Raw genomic sequence first — 11,986 nt, forward strand, 5'->3', positions numbered from 1 at the left:
CTGGCTTTGCAGGAAAAAAAATTCTAGCTTCCTTCAGCACTCCCCAACCCCCAATCCTGTAAACTGGGTACACGATCTGTTAAGATGCAGAAATAGTTGGTAAGTGGATGGAGACTGCTTGGTGTGAGACGGTCAACATACCCTCCAACATTCCATGATGAAAATAGGAAAATCCTACTGCATAATAGGGGACGTGGGTGGTGCTGTGGGTTAAACCACAGAGCCTAGGACTTGCCGATCAGAAGGTCGGCGGTTCGAATCCCCGCCACGGGGTGAGCTCCCGTTGCTCGGTCCCTGCTCCTGCCAACCTAGCAGTTTGAAAGCACGTCAAAGTGCAAGTAGATAAATAGGTACCACTCCGGCGGGAAGGTAAACGGCATTTCCGTGCGCTGCTCTGGTTTGTCAGAAGCGGCTTAGTCATGCTGGCCACATGACCCAAAAGCTGTACGCCGGCTCCCTCGGCCAATAAAGCGAGATGAGCGCTGCAACCCCAGAGTCGGCCACGACTGGACCTAATGCTCATGGTCCCTTTACCTTTACCTTACTGCATAATAATGATATTTTATTTTATTTTTTGTTTTATTCATTCATTCCCTGCCCATCTGACTGGGTTGCCCCAGCCACTCAGGGCAGCTTCCAACATACATAAAAACCATTATAAGACATTAAGCATTTGAACATTTAAAAACTTCCCTATACAGGACTGCCATCAGATGTTACTTATATCTTTGGCTTGGGGGTCGGGTCGGGTCGCAGAACTCGGTACCTTCTAACATTTCTACAGTGAAAATAGGGATGTCCTAAGGAAAAGTGGGACATTCCGGGATCAAATCAGAAACCAGGATGGCTTTTGTAAATTCAGGACTGTCCCTGGAAAATAGGGACACTTGGAGGGTCTGCTATAGCCAGTGAGTTGTGTGCAGCTGTTTATTGTAGGTGAACTCTCTTCTGTTCAGTAAGCATGAGACAAGCCCCATGGGAAGCTAGAAGCTTACCAAGCTGTAAGCTGAGTTTTGGGCTTAGCTGAATGTCATTTTCTGTGTTTACTTCTTCGTTAAACCTTTCGACCATTCAGAGGATCACAGGGTGGGTGGCAAAAGATTTTAGAAGCAAGCATTTAACACGAAGTGGTCAGCGTTAAAATAACAGCGGCCAAGATTTATAGCCAGCAGCAGACGGATGTTACTGTGCTCTAGATCAGGAGCAAGAACACTTTTTTCACCCCAAGGCCCACATCCCCTTAGTGACAACCTCTTTTTTGGGGGGGGGGGCATGTGCCAGTGTTGGGTAGAGAGAGAGGCAAAAGTGGCTGGAGCAATGAATATCCATTTTGCCTTTTGAGCAGTAGATTTTCTATGCACACTCTCACGCCCCTTGTCTATCCTTCCTCCAGGCAAGCAAGAAGCATTGTCAGAGCTCAAAGACATAGTCCAGCCAGGCAGAAACAGCTCAGGAGGATGCAAAGCAGGGCTAGGGAAGGGTCTGATACCTTGCAAGGGCCTCTATGTTCAGGGCAGTTTACCACTCAATGCCACTTGCTGGACAAGCCAACCACGAGAGAGGGCTGCTGGCGTTCCCTTCTTGCTTGGGAGCTTCCTTCGGGCTCCTGTGGGAAGCGACTTGCTCTCCCTTGAAAGGCCTTTCGACTTGATCCAGCAGGGGGACGCCCTCACAACGTCCTGAGAGGGAAGGCGAAATTGCATCCTTTCCTCCGTTCGCCCTCCAGCCCAAAGAGCCCAGCTTAGGTTTCAACTCCTGGGTTGCACAGGCCAATATCACAGTTAATTCCTGGACGTCTCTTTCAGGCTCTCCAGGAGAAACTGTGGAATGTCGCAGCCCCACTGTATGTGAAGCAGAACGCCCTGGCAGCAACCGCTGCAAAACAGGTAAGGCAGGGTGGAAAAAACAAACACACGTTTCACAGAGGCAGAAATCGCTGAGCATTTGTAGGCTCCTTGTGTGTATGTGTGTGTTTTTACTTAATTATGTGCTATTGGCTTGCAGATTCCAGAGCTTATTTTTAAAAAATAAAAATAAAAATCTAATGCTTATACAGCGGTACCTCGGGTTAAGTACTTAATTCGTTCCGGAGGTCCATTCTTAACCTGAAACTGTTCTTAACCTGAAGCACCACTTTAGCTAATGGGGCCTCCTGCTGCCGCCATGCCACCGCAGCACAATTTTTGTTCTCATCCAGAAGCAAAGTTCTTAACCTGAAGCACTATTTCTGGGTTAGCGGAGTTTGTAACCTGAAGCGTATGTAACCTGAAGCGTATGTAACCCGAGGTACCACTGTAGTAGCACATTTTTGCCTCAGTCTGTCTTGAACTAGTTCTGCAGATTCCCATCTGTCTGTGCCAGCACTCCGGTGGTAAATCTGTCCAGAATTGAGAAAAGTGCTGTTTCCTTGTCTAGATTATGGAAGAAACGTACAAGATGGAGTTCATGTACAGCGGCGTTGAACACAAGCAAGTGGTCATCATCCACCACATGCGGCTGCAGGCGAAAGCCTTGCAGCTGATAGTCACGGTGCGGACTACGAGAGGGTAAGGGAAATCTCTGAGCTTTGGGATGTTCTGGACTTGAACTGCAAGATTTTAATAGCTGGAGGCAAATGCTGTGGTTGGCCGTGGAAGGTCCAGAAAATGTTGGATACTGAGCAGCTAGTGGGGTAAAATAGCAGTGATGTTGGGATTAGGTCCTAGTGCAAAGATAAAGGGACCTCTGACCATTAGGTCCAGTCGTGGACAACTCCGGGATTGCGGTGCTCATCTCGCTTTACTGGCCGAGGGAGCCGGCGTACAGCTTCCGGGTCACGTGGCCAGCATGACTAAGCCGCTTCTGGTGAACCAGAGCAGCGCAGGGAAATGCCGTTTACCTTCCCGCCGGAGTGGTACCTATTTATCTACTTGCACTTTGACGTGCTTTCAAACTTTCAAACTGCTAGGTTGGCAGGAGCAGGGACCGAGCAACGGGAGCTCACCCCGTCGTGGGGATTCGAACCGCCTTAGGCTCTGTGGTTTAACCCACAACGCCACTCGCGTCCCTAGCATGACTCAAATTCACGAAGAACTCTCTGATAGTAAGAGCTGTTCTAACAGTAGAACTGTAGATGCTTTAGTTGAGATGCCCTTCATTGCAAGGGGCAAGATGACCCTTGGAGCCCTTCCAACTCTACAGTTCTATGATGGCATGATTCTAGGATCTCTGCTATGCTATTTGAATGACATAGGGATGCGGGTGGCACTGTGGTCTAAACCACTGAGCCTCTTGAGCTTGCCAATCGGAAGGTCAGCGGTTCAAATCCCTGCGACAGGGTGAGCTTCCGTTGCTCCGTCCCAGCTTCTGCCAACCTTTTTATCTTTTTTTGTGTTTTTAATATTTAGTTGGAAGCTGCCCAGAGTGGCTGGGGCAACCCAATCAGATGGGCGGCATATAAATAATAAAATTGTTGTTCATTTCCAGAGTGGAACCTCTCTTTGGAATGTGCGAGAAGTTTTTGCAGGAGGTGGACTCTTTTCAGAGGTATGTTTCCTTGTTTAGGGGACTCAGGCTCTACAGTGGTACCTCGAGTTAAGTACTTAATTCGTTCTGGAGGTCCGTTCTTAACCTGAAACTGTTCTTAAGCTGAAGCACCACTTTAGCTAAAGGGGCCTCTTACTGCTGCCGCACCACCGGAGCACAATTTATGTTCACATCCTGAAGGAAAGTTCTTAACCCGAGGTACTATTTCTGGGTTAGCAGAGTCTGTAACCTGAAGCGTATGTAACCTGAAGCGTATGTAACCCGAGGTACCACTGTATACCTAGGCTCTATCATGTCAGACTCCAGATGGGAACTCAAAAGGACTCCGTGCTCCTCTATAAAAAATAGATTAAAAGCCCCCTTTCAGCTCCTTATTGGCAACTGCAGAGGCTTCATCCAAACAAGCATGGTTGCTTTTTCCCTGTAGCTGTGCAGCAAGCAATCAAAGGCCAACCTTTTTCACCATGGGCTCTTTCCAAGTTTTTACTTTGAAAGGCCCAGGCACACCGTATCGGATTTTCTTGTGGGTGAGACTAAGGTTGCCCCAGATACGAGACTAAGGATTCCTTGGGTGGGTATCCTCTCTGAGCAGAGGGTAGATCAGCATCTGCTTTCCCTGCACTCCCAAACTTTTCCCCACGCTCTCCCTTTTTCACAGATGCTTCATTTCTGAGCTCCCTCATATGCAAGACAGTTTTGTGGACAAACTCCTGGACTTGATGCCCAGACTAGTGACGTCAAAGCCTTCCGAAGTCGTCAAGATCCTGCAAGCAACGTTGCGGCAGAGTTGCTTCCTTTGCCTTCCTCTCCCTGAGAAGGTGAGTATCTGGTTGGCAGCTGGGCAGCCAACTCTTAATAATAATAATAATAATAATACAGTGGTGCCCCGCAAGACGAACGCCTCGCAAGACGGAAAACCCGCTAGACTAATGTGTTTTCCGTTTTGGAGGCGCTTTGCAAAACGAATTTCCCTATGGGGTTGCTTCGCAAGACGAAAATGTCTTGCGAGTTCCCGCGAGGTTTTTTCGCTTTTTTCGCCCTTTTCCTAAGCCGCTAAGCCGCTTATCAGCTGTTCCGCTGATAAGCCGCTTCTCAGCTGATCGCTAAAAGCCGCTAGACCGCTAATAGCGCTACTCCGCTAAGCTGTCAATGGGCTTGCTTCGCAAGACAAAAAAACCGCTAGACGAAGAGAATCGCGGAACGGATTCTTTTCGTATTGCGAGGCACCACTGTAATAATAATAATAATAATAATAATAATAATAATAATAATAATAATAATTTATTTATACCCTGCTCATCTGGCTGGGTTTCCCCAGCCACTCTGGGTGGCTTCCAACAAAACACTAAAATACAATAACCTGTTAAACATTAAAAGCTTCCCTAAACAACTACTTGAAGTAATTTTAAAAGCAGCTGTTTAATGGTATTTGCATGTTTCTTATATGAATCGCCATATAAACGAACTTTATAAATTTATTCATAATGGATGCGATGGAATGACCCTCGGTTATGTACTTTCTGATGTGCCTTATTTATTTTTATGACTTTTTAATGCTTGTAATTATATAAATCTTTTCATAGTGTAAGCTGCCTTGAGCATTGTTTTAACAATGGATGATCATATGTATTCCTAATACAGCGGTACCTTGGTTCTCAAACTTAATCCATTCCGGAAGTCTGTTCCAAAACCAAAGCGTTCCAAAACCAAGGTGCACTTTCACATAGAAAGTAATGCAAAATGGATTAATCCTTTCCAGGCTTTAAAAAACAACCTGTAAAACAGCAATTTAACATGGATTTTACTATCTAACGAGACCATTGATCCATAAAATGAAAGCAATAAGCAATGTACTGCAGTCACACAATCGATCAGTCAATCAGTAGCTGAACTGGGTTCCACAGTCACAAAAACAAAACAGCAAAATAAATAGCAAAAACAGACAGACCTCAGTGTAACACTCAAAACGGAAGTGTGGCACTCAAAACTGACCATGTTTGGCTTCCGAAAAAAGTTCACAAACCGGAACACTTACTCCCGGGTTTGCAGTGTTTGGGTTCCAAGTTGTTTGAATACCAAGGCATTTAAAAACCAAGGTACCACTGTAAGCCAAAATATGAAAGTGGGGGTGGTGGTTTGCCTGTGCAGAACACCTCTTTTCTCCTCCCTTCCCAACTGAGCAATCAAACTCGGAAGGTTCCAACCATGGTTTCCTACTTCATCCAAACCGGGAAACCATGGTTCCCAGCTACAAAACAAAGCAGGATATTAAGATGTGCTTTGAAGTTGCAAAGAGTAACATTTAGGGAGGAAGGCTTGCTCATATCTCAGTATACTAAGCGGTGGTAATGATTATTCGAACTACATTGTACTACGTTTCTAGAGTCCATTGAAGAAGTTGGAATCGTTTAGGGTCCTGGGCTCCTGCACCTGTTTTGCTTTGGCCAACAGCATGCTCCTTCGTTGCCGCCTCTGTAAACTGACAAACGACTGAATACATTTTTCCAAGCCCAAATAAAAATGTGTGTGTGTGTTGGAAATAACAAACAGGAATTTTGAGAAGTATGTGTGGCAGTGTGTATATATGATTTGGCATCTTCCTTCTGCAGATCCACCGAGCGACTGCCACCATCATTGAGCCGGCAGGAGAATCGGACAACCCCTTGCGCTTCACGTCGGGATTAGTGGTTGCGCTCGACGTCGATGCAACTCTGGAACACGTGCAGGATCCACAAGGCACTGTTAAAGTTCAGGTAAGGGGAATAAAAGCATTAAGGATTGCCCCAATGGTCGGAACCAGCTTTTATCAACCTGGGCACCCTCCAGCTGTTTGGGACTCCAACTCCCATCAGCCCCAGCCATCATTGCCTTTGGTCAGGGATGATGGGAATTGTAGTCCGAAACATCTGGAAGGCAGCAGATTGGGGAAGGCTGCCTTAGTCCTATGCCTGCGCATGGAGTATGATGAAGTAGAGACTGAAGCAGCGCCACGCTTTTAGGTTGGTGGGAATAGGAGAAAAAACTGTGTCTGTCTGCATTTAAAGGCAAACCTGTTTAATTCGCTTTTTCTGAAACAAGAAAGGGACTGAAACATTTGTACTTCTCCAGATTTTGCAATGCAGTTCCGCAGCCAAATAACATGTACTGGGATAAAGCGTGCCTTAAAAATTCAAATACTAGTGAAAAATAACATACGCAAATTCAGTATAATGGAGAAAGCAATAATAATAATGATGATGATGATGATTTATTTATACCCAGCCCATCTGGCTGGGTTTCCCCAGTCACTCTGGGTGGCTTCCAACAGAATATTAAAATACAATAGTCTATTAAACATTAAAAGCTTCCCTAAACAGGGCTGCCTTCAGATGTCTTCTAAAAGTCTGGTAGTTGTTTTTCTCTTTGACATCTGGTGAGAGGGCATTCCACACGGCAGGTGCCACTACTGGGAAGGCCCTCTGCCTGGTTCTCGCATGGAGGGAACCGCCAGAAGGCCCTCGGCACCAGACCTCAGTGTCCAGGCAGAACGATGGGAGTGGAGACGCTCCTTCAGGTATACAGCTTTGCAAAAATGTGTATCTTGGGCAAAATTGCACACAGAAATGTGTTCATTAGCAGAAATGCACCCTGAAATGCTGATTAATTTTCACGAGGACTTTTAAAACAATAATGGAAAACTGATGTAAAAATGTGGAGGAGTGTACTTAAGACGGGAAAAACAAGGAAACGAGAGAAATCGAAATGGACAGATTTGCCCATCGCTAGATGTGTGTGTCGGGTGTGTGTTTGGGGGGAGGGTCTTCTCGCTTCAGCAACTCTTTTTTGCACATTGTTGTGGGTTATACCACAGAGTCTAGGACTTGCTGATCAGAAGGTCGGCGGTTTGAATCCCCGCAACGGGGTGAGCTCCCGTTGCTCGGTCCTTGCTCCTGCCAACCTAGCAGTTCGAAAGCACGTCAAAGTGCAAGTAGATAAATAAGTATCGCTCCGGTGGGAAGGTAAACGGTGTTTCCGTGCGCTGCTCTGGTTCGCCAGAAGCGGCTTAGTCATGCTGGCCACATGACCCGGAAGCTGTACGCCGGCTCCCTCGGCCAATAAAGCGAGATGAGCGCCGCAACCCTGAGTCGGCCACGACTGGACCTAACGGTCAGGGGTCCCTTTACCCTTTACCTTTATCTGCAAAGAAAACCGAATGCAAAAACTCCAGGCAGCCACGAAGAAGCTCATGATGCATTGTTGAAGGAAGAGTCCTTTACCTTGGGGAAGCTGGGCTGAAACTGTGCTGTTGTCCCCCTTTCAGTGTGCTCACAATTATGCCCTACATAATGCGGGTAACGTTTGCATAGGGCCTCCGTGTTCCTGACTCCCTGTGTCTCAGCATTGACAAATCCCTCTCTTCCCTTATAGGTTGTATACCCTGATGGGCAGGCACAGCTCATCCATCCTAAACCAGCAGACTTTCGAAACCCCGCTCCCGGAAGGCACCGGTTAATTACTCAGGTTTACCTCTCTCACACTGCCTGGACAGGTAAGGAGGATGCTGGATCCAGTGGATCCTTGGTTCTGCACGGGGAAGTCTTTACGGTGCAGGTTTCGCTTGAGCACTTCCAGAACCTTAGGGGTTCTGTGGCTTCTTTCTGCTGCTAGCGGCAGGAGGAAACCAATGCAGCAAGTCGCCAGAAAAGGCACAAGATATATGATGGGTTGAATTAACCGCCCGTCTCCTAGAAAATGCCATGCATTCAGTGCTAGAGAAAGATTTCAATGTGGTTCAAGCTACAGTGGTGCCTCGCAAGACGAAAAGAATCCGTTCCGCGAGTCTCTTCGTCTAGCGGTTTTTTCGTCTTGCGAAGCAAGCCCATTAGCGGCTTAGCGCTATGAGCGGCTTAGCGGCTTTTAGCAGATAAGCGGCTTAGCGGCTTAGAAAATGGGGAAAAAAGGGAAAAAACTCACAAGAACTTGCAAGACATTTTTGTCTTGCGAAGCAAGCCCATAGGGAAATCTGTCTTGCGAAGCGCCTCCAAAACGGAAAACCCTTTCGTCTAGTGGGTTTTTCGTCTTGCGGGGCACCACTGTATAGGAGCTCGCTCTTGTTGGCTCAACAGGTTATATAGAACAATAGACAATTGCTTGTTAAAAAACAAACCATACTAGGATAATTTAAAGTTTGTGATGCAGTACTTCATGGATGGAGAAGCTACAGTCTTTCATATATTATTGCACTCCCAATTCCCAGCAGCCTCAGACAGCATGGCCTAAACAGGGATGATGGGAGGTGGACAACAACAATTTATACCCTGCCCATCTGTCTGGGTTCCCCCAGCCACTCTGAGCGGCTCCCAACAGAATATTAAAAACAAGATAAAAGATCAAATATGAAAAACTTCCCTACACAGGCTGCCTTCAGATGTCTTCTAAAAGTCAGGTATAGCGGGGCCTCGGGTTACATACGCTTCAGGTTAAAGACTCCGCTAACCCAGAAATAGTACCTCAGGTTAAGAACTTTGCTTCAGGATGAGAACAGAAATTGTGCGGTGGCGGCACAGCAGCAGCAGCCGGAGGCCCCATTAGCTAAAGTGGTTCTTCAGGTTAAGAACAGTTTCAGGTTAAGAATGGACCTCTGGAACGAATTAAGTATGTAACCAGAGGTACCATTGTAGATGTTTATTTCCTTGACATCTGAAGGGCGGGCGTTCCACAGGGCGGGTGTCAGCACCGAGAAGGCCCTCTGCCTGGTTCCCTGTAACCTCACTTCTTGCAGTGAGGGAACCGCCAAAAGGCCCTCGGAGCTGGACCTCAGTGGAACTGAACGATGGGGGTGGAGACGCTCCTTCATGTCCCACAGGTTCCCCCACCCCTGCCATACTGCTTGTTGCACTCAATTTGTAGTTTAAGACAGGGGTGCCTAACTTTTGTTTTTGACCTTAAGTCTGCCTGCACTGGAGATCAGCTGCCAGAAACCACAGGAGGGGGAGAGCACTGTTGCACCTAGTTAGCCACTATGAAAGCAGGATGCCGGACTAGGTAGTCTAACCTGGCAGGGCTCTACTTAGCTTCTTATAACTGGCTCCCTTTTTACACCCCCAGAGCCCTGTCAGATCGAAGTGCGGCTCCTGCTGGCGTATGGTTCGGATCGAAACAAAACATCTGCGAGGCTCTCGCGTACCACCTGGGGAGACAGTCTGGACCTGCCCCCCCAGGCTGAGAATGGCATCGAGGGAACCATCCCTTTCAGCAAGCCTGTCAAAGTTTACATCATGCCCAAGCCAGCCAGGCGGTGATGGCTGCCTTTGAAGGACCCTTTTTTAATTGATAGGATTCCTGCGGGAGATCTGAGACCCTTCTAAGCTCGGTTGGCATATGCACACGGAAGATCAAGGTGGGACTGCGGTGCAAGGGCGGGAAATCACTCTTAAAATCGAGCGGTTTTGTCTTCGGAATGTTTCCTGGCTGGCAGAAATTGAGACGCCCCCGGATTGAATCAACCACCAAACCGGCTTCCCATCTGACTGATCGTCAGAGTTGTTGCAAATACACAGAAGGCTTTCTGGGTACCCCAGTGCTGCTACGGGGTTCATGAGAAGCATCCTCAGCCATGCCAAGGACATGGCTCTTCCACACTTTCCAAAACTCAGAGACCACAGGCCGGCCTCCAATTGCGGAGGAAACACATGGCTGGCAGGATGTTGTGGGCAGGGGCTCAACAACAGCCAAGGGCTCCTGGCATCCTCCATTGAGAAAAGTCCCGGAGCCGATTATTTCTCTGTGCCTGCTGTATATATATATATATATATTAAATTAGGAAGGGGCATTTCTTTTCCTATGAGCTGATAACTGTCTACAGCAGTCGTCCTTGAGAACAACTCCCTTATCTTAAAAGTGTGGTTCATATGAATGAATGAATTAATTTATTACGGTCATAGACCAGAAAAAAACAACAACGCTAGTTTACAAGGGGAGTAATGGTGTCAATTAAAAATTGTAAAATTATACATAAAAGCAATACACATATGCACATACACACACACACACACGCACACACGCACTACAATGTATGTATAGACTTAAAAAATGAGGGGGCTTGTCCAGGGGTCAAGTCTTTTACTTTTTTACAGCTAATGCCCTCCGCTTGATCGCAGCCGCAGAAAATTTGGCCACTTTCCGTGTTACTTCTGGGTTTTTATCTCCTAGTAGGATTTTCAGCCGCTGAGATTCAGATCGACCTGGAAATTTCTGAACGATAGGGGAAATAAACAGTGACCTGATATCCCCATAGAGGTCGCAGATCGCTTCGGCAGCACATATACTAAAATTGGAACGGTTCATAGTCTCTCCTGCCGTTGGGACCACCATTAATTTATTCAAGGCTCTCTGATTTTTTAACATGTGCCACTGTGCCTCGCAATGTGCCATATTTTCTGCTCTATAGGATGCACCCGACCATAGGATGCACCTTGTTTTAGAGGGGGAGAACAAGAAAAACAAATTCTCCCCCTCTCTGCTCAGAGCCCCTTCAGCGAAGCGGCAGGAGAAATGGACCCCCTTCCATTTCTCCTCCCGCTTGGCTGAAGGGGCGCTGGGCAGCTCTCCCTCTCTGCTGAAGCCAGGAGTCTTGCTCTCCCGGCTTCAGCAAAAGGAACCTGAAGCCTTTGGAGCGCAGCGCAAGTTCCTGCTGCGCTCCAAAGGCTTCAGCGGCTATCCGTGAAGCCTGGAGAGCGAGAGGGGTCAGTGCGCACTGATGGAGTGCTCCCTCTGCGCTTCGGAGGCTTCGCGTTGCTTTCACTGAAGCCAAGGAGCATGCATTCACTCCACAGGATGCACACACATTTTCCCTTAATTTTTGGAGGGGGAAAAGTGCATCCTATAGAGCGAAAAATACGGTAGCTGGTGCCTGCTGCGACCCACATCCCTTTGGTTAGCCATGCAATTTTGGTTATTTTATAAATGCATTTAAGTAATAATAAACATCTGCATCCAGGTATGGAACAGACTAGCAGTTTAAATAGGGGGGGGGGCTCTGGTCATTCATGTTGACCCTGACATCTGAAGGCATAAATGGACTTGTTATTCCCACATCCACAGAGCAGGCTCTACCATTAACTTAAAACAGTGTTTCTCAAACTTGGGTCTCCAGTGGTCGTTGGACTACAACTCCCATCATCCCTGACCACTGGTCTTGCCAGCTAGGGATGATGGGAGTTGGGTCCCCAGCTGTAGTTGGACTACAAATTTGAGACAGACAGACTTAAAACTTCCCCTGCTGGTCAACTGCATGGGTGACTACACTGTGACAAAAAACATGTCCTTAAAACACTTGGAGCGAATGTGTGATGTTGCCTGAAGCCAAATATCCCCGATACTGCAGTCCTGCACAGCTCTGCATTAAAGAAACCTCACAATGGGCGGCCAAAGGCAGCTTGCCTATGGCTTGATTAGCTTCCTGGTCTTGCCTGTCTGCCCA

At 47.3% G+C, this 11,986-nt stretch overlaps 1 protein-coding gene across 1 annotated transcript in view; it reads left to right on the forward strand.

The window, feature by feature from the left end:
* INTS4 (integrator complex subunit 4) overlaps positions 1-10,359 on the forward strand; it is a 38,131-nt gene extending 27,772 nt beyond the window's left edge. The window contains exons 17-23 of the mRNA XM_083736315.1: positions 1,806-1,886; positions 2,416-2,546; positions 3,466-3,525; positions 4,184-4,343; positions 6,135-6,278; positions 7,933-8,053; positions 9,613-10,359. Of these exons, the coding sequence (XP_083592441.1) occupies positions 1,806-1,886; positions 2,416-2,546; positions 3,466-3,525; positions 4,184-4,343; positions 6,135-6,278; positions 7,933-8,053; positions 9,613-9,806 (891 nt within the window). The 3' untranslated portion in view covers positions 9,807-10,359. The remainder of the gene's footprint in view (positions 1-1,805; positions 1,887-2,415; positions 2,547-3,465; positions 3,526-4,183; positions 4,344-6,134; positions 6,279-7,932; positions 8,054-9,612) is intronic.
* Positions 10,360-11,986: the final 1,627 nt, after the last annotated feature.

Source organism: Podarcis gaigeae (genome assembly GCF_964106915.1).
Source record: "Podarcis gaigeae genome assembly, chromosome: 4".
Lineage (NCBI taxonomy): Eukaryota > Metazoa > Chordata > Lepidosauria > Squamata > Lacertidae > Podarcis > Podarcis gaigeae.